The following is a 20,000-nucleotide window of genomic DNA, read 5'->3' as shown; positions in this document are numbered from 1 at the left end:
ATAGGTATAATTAATGCCCATATAATTATTTCATTAAGTTTCCTTTTTTTTTTCTCAAACTTAGCGAATACTTTTCTTTTTGTCTGGTATAACGTTAAAAGTTATTAAATTTTCCATTTATTCTAGTTATTTGTTTCCACCACTGGTTATGGACAGACGTAGTTAAATTGAAGACTTACATATTTGTCATCACTGAGCAATTAACCACAAGGAATAATTTGCTTTCTTTATTATAAAAATCATAAATTAAGAAATCCAACGCCCGTGTACCTCACGAAAAATAAATATTTTTCCTCCCTGAGTGTGTCTCCCCCATCTGATAAACTTGGTTAAGCCCCGGAAGACAGAAACATGGTTTAGAATGGATTTATGGAATATTTAAACAATGTAAATCGAGCAAAATAATTGACAATTAATGTTACATTATAGAACAAGTGAAAAATAAAATACTTGATGTTAAAACTGAAAGGTGGCAGGCTCTATTCAACAGTAGAATGTCATGAAGACAAGGTCCGTTTAATTTGTCCTTATAAGAGATCTGTATATGGGTATGTGTTCGCCATTTGACCATTGAATAATTTACGCTGTTTCATTAGAGGTTTGCAATTATATCAAGAAATAATTGTCTTATATTTCTATAGTTGCACTTATTATAATTCTTTCATAGATTCTTGTATTATCAGTTCAAGAGAAGAATGTGTGTAGTTTTGATTTCTTGCACCGATTCTTTTTGAGATACTAGAGCTAGAGAGTTATAAGGTCATTTTACTGTCCAGATAGAACTACATTCAAACCCTCTCTCGTTAAGGCTCATTTTGCCTTTACTTTTGCATACACAAAATAGGCTGGCCTATTCCTTACATATTTTTCCTTATTCCTCATTCTCTTGACAACACTAAGATAACCAAAAAATTCTTCTTCACTAAAGAGTTGACTACTGCTAGGTAATTGTTCAGTAGCTACTTTACACTTGGTAGGGGTAGAAGAGAGTTCTTAGCATTGGTAAGCAGTTGTTCCAGAACACGGGAACTCCAAAACCAAACTATTGTTCTGTAGTCATGCATAGTGTCATAGTTTCTGTACCATGTAAATCCAATGTCTTCGGTAAACTTGGGCACACTGCTCGACGTTTCGTTTTATTCATTCATCGTTAGGTTTTTTCCTAGATATGTGCCGATATCACTTTGGAGCAGATACCTATACCGATACTGATATCCATTTTAAATTCCTAGACCGATACCGGTGCTTATATCAAATTTCTTTCTAGATGGATATCGATACTGATAACAGAAAAAGAGCCGATATAGAATCCGATATAGTCAATACTCCGATACTTTAGAATTTTTTTTGTAATGAGTACAATAAGAACATACTATTGATTTGATAATTGAATGTCCACCTCAGTGTGTGCAATGTAGTGTGTGAGCCATCATTAGGCATAGTCAGTAAATAGTACTCGCCAAGCACTTTGTGATAAGTGTTGATATGATAAAAAAGTTTTTTTTTTCTTTTTATACATGTTAAACTATGGGTATGCTCATGGCAATGACACAATTTGATAATAAATCTAAAGCCTTCCCTATTTGATGTTTTTATTACTGAATAGCATAATATTAGTTGAAGTAGATTACTAGAATTAAAAAAAAATGCCTGTTTATATATAGAGCAAAATAATGAATGATATGCACATGAGAATTTAGTCTTACGCTTGAGGAGGTAAAATGGCAGCATTGACATAAAATAGTGCTAAATGTTCTACGCCTCACCCTTTATTTTTCAGTTAACGTTTAGGTACAATTGTCTGCATTAATTCTAGTACACACTAAGGTGGAAAAGCAGTAGAAATTTAGATTGCATACCAAAAATCATATGGGGTTTGTACAGTATACTGCAAAACTGGTGATACCTTATTTCAATTGTTTTCGTCCGTAAGTCAATCACAATCTTCACATTTATGGTTAGGAAAGGTTCCCGGAAAGAAGCATTTTGAAACTTCACTCAATAAAAGATACATTTCATTAAGCATGGTTTAAAGAATTTATGAAATATTTTTAATCAAAATATCAGCTAGAACATTTTGGAAAGATTAACCCAATAACAAATAATTATTATAGAAAGAAAAATGGAAGAGTCTGAGTTTTTAGCCACCGTAGTTGTTTATTTAACGTAAAGAACGTACTGGAGATGCAGTTGTACGCGTGTCTAACCGGACATCAATGGGGCTACCCAACAGCTACCGGATAACTGTAACTCTAGTTAAGCTTATTTCACAAAATTATCTATGTTAAAAAAAGGTGATACCATTCTAGAGGTAGGAAATTTTATCATAGATCAAGTTATTGCCCATTATGCATGACAAGAGTTAAGAAAAAAAAATTATTGCAAGATAAAAATTTAACAATAAAGAAGATAATAATTATATGCATAGCTCTAGAAACATCAAATCAGTGAGGTAATATAATAGGTAATTCGACAAGCAATAGAATGGAAAGTTCTACAATTATCAAGATAGGTCATAGTTGAAAGACAATGAGAATCAGAGAAAGAATATGTCAATGCCTAGTCATAGGAAATTGCTAAACTTTGATGCTAAAAAATATCATAATCAGTCTCATAGGCAGAAGCAACAGGAAAAACCCAAATGCTATAGTTGTTTTAAAACTGAGCCTCTTGCATACAAAGCAAGGAAATGCCCTGCAAGAGGACAAACATGCCGGAATTGTAGGAAGACTTAACATTTTTCAAATGTTTGTAGATTCCCTAAACAGTACACAAGAAGTATAAATGCATCAGTTGATACTATAGGCCCAGGAGATAATGCGGAAACTGTTCATGATAATCAGGTTAGGTGAGAAACTGATTTTGTGTTTCCCATCAATTCTGTCAATAAAGATGAAAAGAAACATATATTGGTAGGTGATCATAAATGGTAAACCAATTGTAATGCAAGTTGAAATAGCAGCTTATATATCAATTATGTTTGAGAAAATAGCTAAAACTGTTCATAGCTTTTATTAAAAGGTGAAAATAGAGTTTTGAAAGGTTTTAATGGTTTTGATATTCAGGTAATAGATGTAGATGTACAGTGTAAAGATGAGAAGTTAGACAGAATGCCATTAACGGTAGTTAAAGGAAAAGGAAAAACTTTACTAGGTTTGGACTGGTTACAGTTTATTAAATTAGACTGGCCTAGTATTTTGAGGGTTAAAGGCAAACAAGATGTACAAAAGAATGAAGTGTTTTTGGATAATATTCTATCAGAGACTCAAGACGTATTTGAAGATAAAGTTGGTACAGTAAGGAGCGCAAGGCAATTTTAGTTTTCAAATCAGATAGTAATCCTATATTTTTTGCTCCAAGACCATTACCATATGCATTGAAAAGTGCAGTTGAAACAGAAATCAAAAGGTTAGAAATTGGAAGTTCTTTAGAAAATGTTACATTCTCAGATTTGTTTACACCATTAGTTCCTATTTTGAAGGATATCGCGTAGGTTAGGTTATGCGGAGATTCCAAGGTAAAATTTAATCCACAGTTCCAGGTAGCTCAACATCCTATAACAAATCCAAAAGACATGTTTGGAACTATATCAGGAGATATTGTATTTTCTAATTTAGATCTTAGACAAGCATCTCAACAGCCTCCCATGGATGAGAATTCTCAAAACCAATGAACAGCAAATACATCCTTACTTTTGTATAGGCCAAAGAGATATCCTTATGGAGTAGCAAGTAGTCCAGCTATATGGCAACTAGCTAGGAATAAGATTTTTTTCATAAATACAAGAACTATTTATTTTCATATATGATATTTTGGCCTTTAGTAAAGATACAAAAGAAGATAGCGGAAGATTATGGTCAATTATGAAGAAATTGAAAGAACTTAATAGAGCATATAAGAGCAAATGTATTTTAGAAGTTGATTCAATGGAATATATAGGTTTTGTGATTAATGGCAAAGGTATTCACAAGGCTAAGGAGAAAATAAAACAGTGATATCAACTAAGGTATCAGAAAATGTTAAGGAATAACATTAATTTTTAGGTTTACTAATATTTTATGAAAATTTCATGCAGAATTTATCTACAATCACACATCCATTGTATAGTTTATTGAAGAAGTGTGTAGAGTAGACTTTTATAAAAGATTGTCAGGAATTTGTCGAAAGAATCAAGCAGGAAATAAAATCACCTACATTTCCAGTACATTATCAAATAGATTTACCAGTTGTATTAGTTTATGATGCATCGAACATAGGTTTAGGTGCAGTATCCTCTCATGTAATGCCGTATGAAACAGAAAGGCAAATTGCTTTCGCCTCTAGAGTATTAAACAAGGCAGAAGGGAATTACTCTCGAATAGAAAAATAAGAGCATTAGTGTAGGGAGTTAAGAAATTTCATATGTATCTTTACAGAAGAAAAAAAGTTCACACTTGTTACAGATCATAAACCTATAAAAGGAAGTTTTCCTACTATGGTAGCTGCAAGACTACAACGTTGGGCAATTACAAGCCACAAATCATTATAGTATAGAATATCGTCCTACATCAAAGATGGGTAATGTAGATACTTTATCTAGATTTAATGTAGACGAAACACCAGAAGGGTATGATGACAGCATATTACCAGTTTCAGTATATGATGTACCATTACAGCTGAGGATATTGCACACAAAACCTGGAAAGACCCAATACTTGGTAATGTTTTAGAGATTTTAATGACAAGTAGGGACCTATGTGGAAATGAGGTAAATTGTAAGCCAAATAAGAATATATGGAGTGAAATGAGTATAGCACAAGGTTGTATAATAAAAGGGTCAAGAATAATTATTCCTAAATTACTGAAGAATAAGGTTTTGTCTGAAATACATACTGTTCACCAAGGTATTGTCAGATCAAAGTCTATTGCAATGACTTTTGTTTGGTGGCTAGATGTAGATAGAGATATAGAATTATTATTTTAAGAAATTGTATGAAATTTCTTACGCAACAGAACAATCCTTAATTTTCTAGAATGCACCCATGGGAGTTACCCAGGTATTCATAGGAAGAAGTGCACAGAGATTTTGCAGGTCCTTTCTTAGGTTATTTATTATTGATATTTGTTAATGCTTATAGTAAGTGGCCAGAAGTAATTCCAATGAAGACAACATCTAATACCACAGTTCAAGAAATAATGAAATTTTTTTCTAGACCTGGAATTCCTGGAAGAATGGTAACTGATAATGGTCCACAGTTTACCTAACAGGAATTTAAAGATTTTTGTGAAGTAAATGGTATTAAACTTACTTTTTCAGCTACGTATCACCCTTCCATGAATAGACTGGCTGAAAAATTTGCTAAAACATTTAAGCATAACATAAAATGCAGAAAAGCAAATTTAAATATTATATTTTTTTCATGTGTCAAAGTTTTTATTGTCTTATAGAACAACAACACAGAGTATAACAGGTGTGACATTATCATTTTTTTGATGAGGAAGAGGAATAGGTGTAAGTTAGATTTGTTGTATCCTAGTTTATAAAGTGATTAAGAAGAAAAAAGTTATAATCAATTAAAGTCTCCTAAAAGTAAGAATTTTTCCCCTTATTCTAATGTCACGGTAAGATTTTACAATACTCAAGAAAAGTGGGTACCAGGAGAAATTGTAAAAAAAGATCAGGAATTCAGTAATTAAATGACCTTCACTTATCTTAGCCTAGATAAGGTCAGGTCAGTATAAACATTACCTAATATAAAAATCACATTATGAAGTTAATTTCGGTGTAAATAATGTAAAACGTTATGTTGATCAATTGCAGCTGTTGAATAAAAATCCTGTAGATTATGTGAATGTTAGAGATGGAAATTTTTCAGTAGTTAAATCAAATATTAAATAAGATACTCAAATATCAGATGTAGATTAAGAATCTATTAATGTACCAGTACAGGAGGAAGTTATGAACACATCTCTATAGAATGAAGAGAGGAAACCCCCTGAGAGATTAAATTTGTAAAGTTTTGTAAAATGTCAAGTTAAGGTGGGAGGAGAATGATATGTATTTTGTACTGTAATACTTTATGCACTGCAGGTATAAAAAGTAATGTTGCACAGCAATGCGTTGATAAAACATGTTTTGGTATAGTATATAAGTGTGGTAGCATATGTTATGAAGGATTTAATCATTATTTAATTGTCCTAAAGTTAGGATATGATTTTGTATTGCAGAAGGATCCAATCTTTTTGAGAGTGGTGCTCATTAGTTATTTTTGTATTATAGTGTACGAGATTTGTTTACTCATTCTCACTTGAGGTTCACAAAAAGTCATAGCGTAGAGCTTTAATGTATGCTTTAAGCATTAAATATATTTTAACAAGAAGTGTCTGATTGTATCCCATCCAACCAGAACGCAAGTGGGCGAAGATGCTTGAACAGGAACCTTCTTTTCAATGAATTATTATTGTTCTAAATAAGTTTGAGTGAAGTATTCAACTTTAGTAACCAACACCATATACAACTCCCGGGAACATAAGTGGTGGGCTACCCTTAAATCTGCACTCTTTAGTGTAGATACAACAGTTTCCCCTTTACTTTGTACCAACCGTGTGTCACACGATCGTACATAATTCATTTTGTATATATTATGCTTGTATCTTCGTTCTTCCCTCGCACTAAAAAGAACCAGAATAAACATGTCTGCGTTTCACCTCTGTAACAATATCTGTTTTGTGAACATGAAAATTCCTGTTGCCTTAGGCTTTTGTGTATAAAGGAGAGGGTTCTATAATAAATGAACTCAGTTGCTTTCATACTGCCTTTGAGTTCACAACCTTCTCTCCGCCGTCACATTGGTGACCCCGGAAGTCGACTCATTCCCACTGCCTTCCACCCCCTCCCCCCTCGCCCCTCCATCGTTGGTACTATGACGGACTCTACAGAAGTTGGCACTGCGGCTGCCCCATTGAAACTTTCCCCGTTTGCCAGCGGAGAGGCGTTTACTTGGTTTCAGCCCGCAGAAGTCCAGTTTCACATCAAGGGTGTGACTCGCTCAACCACCAAAGCGGATTATGTTCCCGCGGCGATACCCGAGAACACCTTCCTGGAAATATCCGACTGGCTTTGTGAACAAGGAGACACCCCAATAGCGTTGACGCCCTAAAAACATCCCTTCTGCAGCAGTACTCGCCGTCGCCAGCCACCCGTATAGCAAAGCTTTTTCAGCTCTCACAATAACCGATGGGGGACCAAAGGGCTTCGCTCGCCCTCAGGGAAATGACCAGTATCGCTCGCCTTCAACCTGCCGCAAACGGCTCTCCTCGTGAGGTGAACCTACTTCGTGCTCTTTGGATACGCCGTTTACCTGGACCTATACGCGCTGCCATAACCAATGTCGATAGTTTTCCCATAAAGGACTTTATGACCAAAGCCACGCCCTTATGGACAGCCACTTCAAGACCTCCATCAACCCCTCCACCCCTGAGGAAGAGGATGCCTATTCAACGTCAACCGAAGCTGACATGAATGGCGTAGGCCATACACGCCTACCCCGTGACGTGCCGAAGCAGCGACAAAGACGCCCATCACCCACCAATCACTCGCGCCACAACAAAGGACTTTTACAGGCACTTATTACCTACCATACGCTGCAGTTTTGCTACTACCAATTTAGATTCGGGGCAACCGCGAAGAAATATGCCGAGGACTGTTAGTGGCCAAAAATCGTTTAAGTAGGCCATCGCTTGTGGCGGTGGCCTCCCGTGTTTCTAATCTTTTCTTTTTACATGATGCACGAACGGGCGTGCAATTTTTGGTAGACACGGGTGCTTGTCGTTCTCTTTTGCAAAGGAAACTCTTCAAGACACGACGTAGTCTGTCTACATATGCCGACATTCGCTTGGTAGCTGCCACCGGATCTGCGATACCCACCTACGGTTACGAGAACCTCACATTATCGTTTGGAAACGGTAAATTCAATTGGAAGATAATCGTTGCTGACGTCACATTGCCAATCCTCGGTGCAGATTTCCTCTCTCATTTCCACCTTCTGGTCGATGTCGCCCACCGACGATTGGTCAACGCAGACTCGTACTTGTTGACACCTCTTCAACCCACCTGCTCTAACCTCGCTCTCCACATCAGCACACCCACAGTGCCTACGCCCACCTCCTCAAGTCGTATCCGGAAGTTTTCCGTCAGGAACGGGTGTGCGATTTTTGGTAGACACGGGTGCTGTGTCGTTCTCTTTTGCAAAGGAAACTCTTCAAGACATAACGTAGTCTGTCTAGATCTGCCGACGTCCACTTAGTAGCTGCCAACGGATCTGCGATACCTACCTACGGTTACGAGAACCTCACATTATCGTTTGGAAACGGTAAATTCAATTGGAAGATAAACGTTGCTGACGTCACATTGCCAATCCTCGGTGCAGATTTCCTCTCTCATTTCCACCTTCTGGTCGATGTCGCCCACCGACGATTGGTCAATGCAGACTCGTAGTTGTCGACACCTCTTAAACCCACCCGCTCTAACCTCGCTCTCCACATCAGCGCACCCAAAGATGCCTACGCCCACCTCCTCATGTCGTACCCGGAAGTTTTCCGTCAGGAACGGGCGTGCGATTTTTGGTAAACACGGGTGCTTGTCGTTCTCTTTTGCAAAGGAAACTCTTCAAGACACAACGTAGTCTGTCTAAATCTGCCGACGTCCGTTTGGTAGCTGCTAACGGATCTGCGATACCCACCTACGGTTACGAGAACCTCACATTATCGTTTGGAAACAGTAAATTCAATTGGAAGATAATCGTTGCTGACGTCCCATTGCCAATCCTCAGTGCAGATTTCCTCTCTCATTTCCACCTCCTGGTCGATGTCACCCACCGACGATTGGTCAAGGCAGACTCGTAGTTGTCGACACCTCTTCAACCCGCCCGCTCTAACCTCGCTCTCCACATCAGCGCACCCACGGATGCCTACACCCACCTCCTCATGTCGTACCCGGAAGTTTTAAGTCCAGAACTTCGCTAAACGCCCACGGTTCCTGCCAAGCACGGTATTTATCATCATATCAAGACAACAGGACCCCCAGTCTTTGCAATATTCAGACGTCTGGCACCGGAACGATTGGCAGCCGCCAAACAGACGTTCGCCGAAATGGAGGAAATGGACCTTTGCCAAATGACCTCCAGCCCATGGTCGTCACCCTTACACATCATTCTGAAGAAAGACGGCTTCCTCCGTCCGTGCGGGGATTACAGGCGCTTGAACAAGCAAACAGAACCGGATCACTACCCCCTCCCAAACATTGCCAACGTGACCTCATACCTGAACAAAGCAAAGGTTTTCTGTATGCTCGACCTCCTGAAGGGGTATTATCAGGTGCCTATGAACCCAGAAGACATCCCTAAGACTGCCATCACCACTCCGTTTGGTACATACACCTTCAATTACTCCTGTTTTGGCCTTCGTAACGCTGGGGCCACGTTTCAACGTCTCATGGATGGCATCTTAGGGGACCTCCCTTTCTGTGTATGTTATGTGGACGACATACTTGTGTTCTCCTCAAAAGAGGAACACCTTCGTCACCTGCGCATCGTGCTTGACAGCCTGCAACAAAACGGCCTTGTAGTCCGGTACGACAAGTGTACTTCTGGCACCAACGAAGTGTCGTACTTAGGGCACCGCATCACTCCTGAAGGAGTCCACCCCCTCCCTGAGAAGGTAGCAACCGTTCAGAACTTCCCCTCGCCCTTGACTGCCAAAGCTCTGCAGGAATTCTTGGGCATGATCAACTATTATCACCGTTTTCTGCCAGCCATTGCCGCCACTCTTGCTCCCCTCTACGCATCCCTCAAGGGCAGGCCATAGGACCTGAATTAGGGTCCCCTTCAAGAAGCAGCCTTCTGCAATGCAAAGAAGGCCCTATCAACTGCTGCGGCTCTCCCTTTTCCTATCCCATATGCCCCTCTCCTTCTCTCCACCGATGCCAGGGACGTCGCTATTGGTTCAGTACTCAAGCAGGTGGTCTACGGCTCGCTCCGCCCAATGGCTTTCTTCAGGAAAAAACTGTCCAAGGTAGAATCGGGTTATTCTACCTTCGATCGAGAATTGCTGGCGGTGCACTTGGCTGTCCGTCATTTTCGCCATTTCTTATAAGGTACGCTCTTCGTCATTCGCACAGACCACATGCCTCTGGTGCATGCCTTTACTCAACAGTCTGATGCCTAGTCCACCCGGCAACGCTGACATCTTTCCACCGTGGCTGAATACAATTGCACCCTTCAATACGTCCCTGGGAAAATGAATCTCGTTGCTGATGCCCTGTCAAGAAACACGTTGGCCTCCGTTCAACTGGGATTGGATTACAACACCCTGGCTGAAGCCGAACGACAGGATGCAGAGTATCAACCATGTAGGACATCCTGCACGTCCCTCCGTTGGGAAGACTTCCCCCTCGAAGACTCCAACTCCACCCTCCTCTGTGACGTCAGTACTGGTAGACCGCGACCTTGAATTATTGCTCCCATGCGCCGGCAGGTGTTTGAATTCATTCACGGCCTTTCATATCCCTTGTGCCGTTCTACTGCACAGCTCCTGAAGACAAAGTTCATTTGGCACGGCATTTCTAAGGATGCTAAGGATTGGGTCTGCGCCTGTACTTCTTGCCAAACTTCCAAAGTACATCGACTCACGGATTCAGGAGTGGGCACCTTTCCTCAACCTCAGCGTCGTTTCGCACACATTTACGTCGACGTTTTAGGCCCCCTACCCACATCACAAGGACACCTTTACCTGTTTACCATCTTCAACCGCTCAACTCGGTGGCCTTAAGCCATTCCCATGGAAACTGCAACGTCCGCCTCATGTACATTTTTTCCTTCTACAACCTCCTCCGACGATCTCCAGCGCATACGTAACGTCGTGGGAAAATTTACTCCATGCCGCCACACTCACAATCCCCCAGCGAAGCATCACATACCAACAGACTTGCACTCTGAAACACACGTGTTCCTGCGCAATGACACTTGCAAGCCACCGCTAACGCCCCCTTACACGGGCCCTTTCCCTGTGATCCGCCGCAGTCCGAAAGCATTCCTACTAAACTTTCGTGGCAAAGAAGACTGGGTCTCCATTGATCGTCTAAAACCTGCTTATCTTCTGCCAGGTGACCCGCCTACAGTTCGCCTCTCTAGCACGTTGACTGGGATGAGTTTCACATATGGTTCACAGGGGATTCTCAGAATGAGCGATGTGTACCATATGTGGTACCCATGCTAAGAATTATATATTTTTTTCAAGTATCAAAATTTTATCAAAATGGGTTTTTTTTAACCAAAATATTATTGTAATATATTGGAAATTAATTAAAATAAACTAGAACATTAACTAAATACTTTATTTATTACTGAAAATAATCTTCACATGCTGGCAAAAGGGGCATATTTTTTTTTCAATTCTTACTTTCTTTCAGTAAAAAAAAAAACATATTTAGATCAATAAAAATGCTATCCTTTTAACCCTAGATTATATTTATATAAATTCAATAGAAAAATAAATCAGTTTGGTAAAAATTTTACTTCTGAAAAAAAAAATAGTTCTTTTCTTGGTGAAAAAATATCCATGTATGATGAAGGAAATCATGTAGTATTTAGAGTACAAGTATATAATAAAAAAAATTCTGTTTTGCTTCTATATAAGAAAAAATCTAATAAAATACACAAATTTATATTCTTCAAACTGAATGTTTCAAGTTGAAACAACTGAGAAAAAGGAAAGTTTTACTCTCAGAATTCTCACATTATGTGTTTACTCTTCGTGCTTTCTTTCGAGCTACAGAACTTCCTTTATTTTGTGATAGTATCTCATAACAGGAACGATAAAGCCTTCTTGTCTTGGCTTTGGGGCCAGTAGCTTCAGTCAGGGAATGTTTTCTGTATGCATATGTACGCTTTTGCGTATATACAGTATATATATATATATATATATATATATATATATATATATATATATATATATATATATATATATATATATATATATATATATATATATATATATATATATATATAATGAATAGGAATAAGTAGAAATGACAGAGAAAGTAATACTTACATACATACATACACATACACATACACACACACACACACACACACATATATATATATATATATATATATATATATATATATATATATATACATGCATACATACATACAGTAAATATACATACATACATATGGTACTAAAAGGAAGGCAAGAATTCAAATATTTTCTGGGATGTTAATTTTCCATCATATTGGGACAATGGGTAATTCGTATATCAGTCTGTATATGCAAGGGTATATATATATATATATATATATATATATATATATATATATATATATATATATATATATATATATATATATATATATATATATATATATTTATTTATATATAAACTACCCATATTGTGTGTGTATGTGTGTCATTCGTTTTTCCGTTACTTCCTTTATCTTATTTTCTAATATATTATATTATAATATATTTTCTTATACAGACATAAGGAAGAGTTCTTTTCCACATTTTATTCCTCTCTCTCATAGGTGTGAATATATATATATATATATATATATATATATATATATATATATATATATATATATATATATATATATATATATATATATATATATATATATATACATATATATATATATATATATATATATATATATATATATATATATATATATATATATATATATATATATATATATATATATGTATGTATTTACATGGATAGACAGGTACAAAACGATGGGCTACCGTATGCAGATGGACAGATGTATATGAATAACTGAAGACGACCTAAATAATTTACTTATATTTAAATGCTTTTATCTATGCAAAATACAAATTTATATTGCCAAAAATACAGCCTGCATATATGTTTCCTAATGTGTGTGTCTGTAATATGTATGTACATCTTATATGTATTATATTCAATTGTATGTTTATATATATTCCTATATTCACACGTGTGTACTACAAATTTTATGTGCACATATGAAAAAATACATAGGTGATATATATGTGTGTGTGTTTGTGTGTGAATATACATACATGTGCGTAGTAACGCATGCAATCATTCAGGGTGATTTGTGCCTTTTAGAGTCACACTGAGTATGAGCCACGTCTGGTACATGTTGCATACAGTAATTCCCTAGATCAGTCTGAGCGATATGCACCATAACTGAACATCCAAAGTGTGACCATATTCGGCACACAACGCCAGCAGAACTATCTCTAATCGTTTTGGGCGACGTGGGCCATATATGACCACATCTATTATGTCCATATTAGGTACACAACGCCTGTAATGAAGAATTTTGTTATGTCAGGTGAAGTGTACCACATAAAGTCACGCTTTTTACACTGGCTGAGCATTCGGCTTACGTTACAGATACACCATAACATGTCTCACGTCAATAGCTAGCTGGTTACTGATTTTAATTGGGGTTAAAGAGAACGCCCATTGGGCCGTTTCACAACATTGCCAATCGCAGTCAACGTGCTAGATCAGGGCGCCCTATTTAACATGTACAGTATGTCATTTTTAGGGAGGGAGCCATGTACCAACCTTGTGTCACACGACCGTACATAATTCATTTTGTATATAGTATGCTTGTATCTTCGCTCTTCCCTCGCACTAAAAAGAACCAGAATAAACATGTCTGCGTTTCGCCTCCGTAACATTGTTTGTCTTGTGAACATGAAAATTCCTGTTGCCCCGGGCTTTTGTATATAAAGGAGAGTGTTCTATAATAAATGAACTCAGTTGCTTTCATACTGCCTTTGAGTTCACAACCTTCTCTCGGCCGTCACAACTTAAACCAGGTGGCTTTATCATTCACTTTCCAAAGGAAAAGGCAATTCTATTGGCTGAAGTGTTTGGACATGAACAGAGTAATGAGAAACTTGTTCTTCCTTAATCCTGTTTTCCTGAGACTATGATAATTAGTTAAGCTTTTTGACCTTGTGAAAATAATCTTCTGTTGATGGACCTTGATGCTTTTAGAGTTGTAAACCCAAATGCTATTTTTCCTACGTTTTTTATGAAGTCTGTAGATTTCTTATCTCCAAAGTTATGTGTTATTTTGTGCAAGCTTACAAGAGGAGGAGCTTTTGGCCCTTGTTAGAAAATTGGTAATGTTACTCGACACTAAAAATGTGTTTTTGGTATCTCAAGTCCAACTGATTACCGCTCAATTTTCATACCTCCCATACTATTTAAAGCTTTTCATGTCGTCTAGGAAAATGTATAAATATATTTACTGAAGGGAACTATCTATTCCGTAGTTTGCATTTTTTTTTTCGTAAAGGCCTTGGAGCATGTGATGCCCTCCTTACAATCTACAATGCTTTACAAAAATCCCTTGATTGTGGTTAGTGCATTCGTATGATTACCTTCATTTTATAATTGCTTTTGACTGTGTTAATCCGGAGGCCCTTGTTCTCAAACTAAAACAGGATTGAGAAAGTCTTTACTCGGCCTAATTATTAAATTTTTGAGTAATATATAGTAAAGAGTTGCTGGTGATGAGTACCATAATGAATGTAGGATTGTGGTGTCTGGTGTTCCTCAGGGTAGTGTTCTTGGCCCATCACTTTTCATATTTTATACACATGACATGTGATTTAGCTTAAAAAAAAAAAAAAAAAAAAAAAGCTTTTTTGCATATGATGATGTTTCTCTCTTTCTATCAATATCATTCTCGGAATATACATCAGAGGTTTCTGAATCCCAATAATAAGGATATAGCTACAATTTGTTAAAGGTGCAAATAATGAAGCATGAAGTTGAATCCTAAAAAAATTTAAGGTATAATCATGAGTAGGTCATGGACAGTTGTTCCTTGATGTAAAGATATCATCATTGATAACTCTACTATAACTCTGAATGACTTTTCAAAACTCTTGGTTGGGATTCTCAACAACAAGTTTACTTTCCAGGAGCACATTAAGTAATTTTCTATTTCAAATGCAAAAAAAAAAAAAAAAAAAAAAAAAAAATAAGAAAATAAATGAAATAAAATATTGAGAAAGTGTTTTAAGGTTTTTGGTGATCAATATATTCTGGAAAAGTATATTGATATTTTATTCTCTACCTTGTTTCGAGTATTGTTCCCACGTTTGGTCTTCAGCTGCTGATTTTTAGTTTAATTTATTGGACAAGAACTTATGGCCTATTCAATTTCATATTCCTGATCTAGATATTAATTTCTGGTACTGCCGTTCAATTAGTTCGTTTTGCATATGGCATAAGAATTTCCATTATTCTGAGAATTAACTTCATTATGATCCTCCGGGACATTACCAACCTGTTCATAATACAAGGTATGTATATAATTACAAGAGTCAGACCTTTCCTATGATAAAGCTCAATAGTACACATTATTCTAGAAGATTTATTATAGCCGTGATCAAGATGTGGAATGATCTTCCTATTCGAATAGTTTTTAATCGGTAGAATTTCAAAAGTTCAAACTTGTAGCAAATGTTTTTATGTTGAACAGGCTGACATAAGTCTTTTTTAAAGTTTATATATAAAAGATATGTGTTAATGTTGATACTCTTATAAAGATATTCTATTTTAATTATTCATAACATGTCATATCGTATATATATTTCCTTATTTCCTTACCTTGCTGGGCTAGTATTTAACTTAGATAACAAACACCGTATACAAAAGTGGTGGGTTACCCTTAAATCAGTTCACCCTTTACTTAAACCAGGTGGATCTTTCATTCACTTTCCAAAAGAAAGGGCAATTGTTCTGGCTGAAGTGTTTGATAGTAAACAGAGTAATGATAAACTTGATTCTCCTTAATCCTGTTTCCGTGAGAATACGCTAACTAGTTTAGCTTTTCGATCTCGTGAAATTGATGTTCTCTTGATGGACTTTGATACTATTTTTTCCTGTGTTTTATAAAGACTGCAGTTTTATTAGCTCCAAAGTTATGTGTTATTTTGCGCAAGCTTGTAAGAGGAATAGCTTTTACCACTTATTGGAGAATTGTTAGTGTTACTCCGCTATGCAAATGTGTTTGTGGTTGCTCAAGTCCAAGTGATTGCTGCTGAATTTTCATAACTCCATATCATCTAAGGCTTTTCACGATTTTTGAAAAAAGAAAAAAAAAAAACGTATAAACAGATTTTCTGTACTCTAGATTGCTTTTTTTTTTTTTTTTTTTTAGTCCTTGTAGCATGTGATGCCCCCCCCCCCCCCCTTACAATCTACAATGCTTTATAGAAATCCCTTGATTGTGGTTAGTACGTTCGTATGATTGCCGTTATTTTAGAACATACTTTGACTGTGTTAATAAGTCTATGGTTTTCAAACTCAAATATTTAGGATTCGGAAGGTCTTCACTCGGCATCATTATTGAATTTTTGAGTAATATATAGTAAAGAGTTGTTGGTGACGGGTACCATAATGAATATAGGAATGTGGTATCTGGTGTTCCCCAAGTTAGTGTTCATGTCCTATTACTTTTCATGGTATATAAACATGACATGTGGTTTGGCTTAGAAAACAAGGTTATTGCATATGAAGATGATGTTTCTCTCTTTGCATCAATAGTATGTACGGAATGTAGATCAGAGGTTTCTGAATCCCCTAATAGTGATACAAATATAATCAGTGTAAGTTTCAAATAATGCGGGCATGCAGTTGAATCCTAACAAAACTCAAAGTATGATCCTAGGTAGGTCAAAATCTCATCATCGATAACTTTGCTTTACCTCTGAATGACTTTTTAATATCCTTATTTGGGATTCTTGACAACAAGAACACTTTCGAGAACCAAATTAAGCGATTTTCGTTTTCAATTGCAGAAAAAAAAGCATGGGAAAAGTGTTTTAAGATTTTTGGTGATCGATCTATTCAGGAAAAAAAGTGTGCTAATTTTTTATTCTTTACCTTGTTTCGAGTATTGTTCTCATGTTTGGTCTTCCCTTGCCGGTTCTCATTTCAATTTTTTGGACAAGAACTTATGGCCTATTCTATTTCTTTTTCCAGATCTAGATGTTAATCTCTAGTACTGTCGTTCAATTAGTTTATTATGCGAGTTGCTTAAGAATTTCCATTATTCTGATAATTATTTACATTTTCATCTTCCTGGACAGTGCCAACCAGTTCGTGATACAAGGTATGCAGATAATTATAATAGTCAGGCCTTTTCGATCAAGAAGCTTAATAGTACACATTATTCCAGAAGTTTCATTATAGCCGTGATCAAGTTGTGGAATGATCTTCCTAATCGAAAAGTTGAATCGGTAGAACTTCAAAAGTTAAAACTTGCAGCAAATGTTTTTATGTTGTAAGGCTGACATAAGTCTGTTATAAAGTTTATAAATAAAAATTACGTTTTGAAGTTGATACTCTTCTTGAAATATTTTATTTCAATTATTCATAACGTCTCATATATTTTATCTATTTCCTTATTTCCTTACCTTGCTGGGCTATTCTTTCTTGTTGGAGCACTAACTTATAGCATCCTGCTCTACCAATTAGTGTTGTAGCTTGTGTAATAATAATAATAATAATAATAATAATAAGAATAATAATAATAATAATAATAATAATAATAATAATAATAATAATAATAATAATAATAATAATAATAATAATAATAATAATGGAAATATTAAAAATATACTGTTTATACTTTCAGGGAAACTGAGTAGGTCAAAACGCAATATAGCGGAAGAGGCTGTATATTACCAGCGATAGAAAGTCATAAAAGATGATAAGACGGTTTTTTTTTTTTTTTTTTTTAATAAAAATATCATCTGTTTTTTTTTTTCTAGGTATGAAGAATATAAGATGGAAGCATATTCCTTAACATCATATTTATAAGATACAGATGTGTAGCGTATTATGATTTAACTAATTTTAAACATTTAACCAAGGGCACAGTTTCATTTTACCTTGTTTTGCATTTCTTATTTAAATTCCTAGAACGAAATTAATAGCAGTTGGAACCCAGTAACTCGTAAAAGATAATATGATTTAGGATTAATTCTTCATTACCCATCACGCCCGACAAACGATATAGAATGGGGATATGAAACTTAAATACATTTTGAATCATTTGGCTTTATGATGAAATATATAGGAAATGTTACCCTTTATAATACTATCATCATATACGATTCACTCGCAAAACCTTTTTAATTTCCTATATGAACACATATTGGTTATTCATTGCAGCCTGATATGATATATGAGGGTCCTGCAAATGATTAACGTTAGCTTAGAATTCATATAATGTTCCTTCATAACATGCGTCTAAGTACGTGAATAACGTAGCTGTTCCAGTTGCATATGAAAGTATCCGATCTATTTAGGGTACTTCGTTGAACTTGAACAATTATTGCATCCAAAAATCGCTGATTTTTTTTTAACTAATAACACTTACAGTACGGGCGAACCTTTAGATAAAAATACAGTAGATATTAAAATCCTTACAATCGTCATATAAATATTCTTGTAAAAGTGAACAGTATCAAAAAAACAAAACCTAAACATATGAAATAATTCATTTAATGCAGTACTGACTAGAAAAGTTTTTGATCCATTTCAGATATTCATTGAAGCTTCGGTATCTTTACCAATAAGCTATCTCTGTAAAACATTTATCTTTCAATTATCAGGCAATTTAGATCCTTAGTAATGAAAAATCCAAAAATACCTTTTATATTGATTCACAGTAATGAGATGAAACTGATTATTTCATTAATAACTAGGCTTTCAGAGTAATGAAAATATTTCTTACGTCTAACTACTTAAAAAATCTTTTAAAGATCGGCGTATAGGTAATATTACTTGATTACTAGCTATTATGAGGTCCCATCCATATACCAAGGGCACTTCCCCCAATTTTGGGGGGTAGCCGACATCAACAAGAACAAAACAAGAAAGGGGACCTCTACTCTCTATGTTCCTCCAGCCTAACCAGGGACGCAGCCGAGTTCAGCTGGTACTGCTAGGGTGCCACAGCCCAACCTCCCACAATTCCACCACAGATGAAGCTTCATACTGCTGAGTCCCCTACTGCTGCTACCTCCAAAGTCATCTAAGGCACCGGAGGAAGCAGCAGGGCCTACCGGAACTGCGTCACAATCGCTCGCCATTCATTCCTATTTCTAGCACGGTCTCTTGCCTCTCTCACATCTATCCTCCTATCACCCAGAGCTTTCTTCACACCATCCATCCACCCAAACCTTGGCCTTCCTCTTGTACTTCTCCCATCAACTCTTGCATTCATCACCTTCTTTAGCAGACAGCCATTCTCCATTCTCTCAACATGGCCAAGCCACCTCAACACATTCATATCCACTCTAACCGCTAACTAATTTCTTACACCCGTTCTCACCCTCACCACCTCGTTCCTGACCCTATCTACTCGAGATACACCATCCATACTCCTCAGACACTTCATCTCAAACACATTCAATTTCTGTCTCTCCATCACTTTCATTCCCCACAACTCCGATCCATAATTCACAGTTGGTACAATCACTTTCTCATATAGAACTCTCTTTACATTCATGCCCAACCCTCTAATTTTTACTACTCCCTTAACTGCCCCCAACACTTTGCAACCTTCATTCACTCTCTGACGTACATCTGCTTCCACTCCACCATTTGCTGCAATAACAGACCCCAAGTACTTAAACTGATCCACCTCCTCAAATAACTCTCCATTCAACATGACATTCAACCTTGCACCACCTTCCCTTCTCGTACATCTCATAACCTTACTCTTACCCACATTAACTCTCAACTTCCTTCTCTCACACACCCTTCCAAATTCTGTCACTAGTCGGTCAAGCTTCTCTTCTGTGTCTGCTACCAGTACAGTATCATCCGCAAACAACAACTGATTTACCTCCCATTCATTATCATTCTCGTCTACCAGTTTTAATCCTCGTCCAAGCACTCGAGCATTCACCTCTCTCATCACTCCATC

At 36.5% G+C, this 20,000-nt stretch overlaps 1 protein-coding gene across 1 annotated transcript in view; it reads right to left on the bottom strand.

Annotated features, from left to right (window-relative positions):
• The window catches only part of LOC137655423 (uncharacterized), a 33,279-nt gene extending 16,773 nt beyond the window's left edge, over window positions 1–16,506 (bottom strand). Inside the window, exon 1 of the mRNA XM_068389318.1 lies at window positions 16,456–16,506. Within this exon, the coding sequence (XP_068245419.1) occupies window positions 16,456–16,506 (51 nt within the window). The remainder of the gene's footprint in view (window positions 1–16,455) is intronic.
• Between the last annotated feature and the right edge of the window lie 3,494 nt (window positions 16,507–20,000).

This window comes from Palaemon carinicauda, chromosome 16 (assembly GCF_036898095.1).
Source record: "Palaemon carinicauda isolate YSFRI2023 chromosome 16, ASM3689809v2, whole genome shotgun sequence".
NCBI classification, from domain to species: Eukaryota; Metazoa; Arthropoda; class Malacostraca; order Decapoda; family Palaemonidae; genus Palaemon; species Palaemon carinicauda.
The sequence above is the reverse complement of the archived record's forward strand: the minus strand, read 5'-3'. Positions and strand labels throughout refer to the sequence as shown.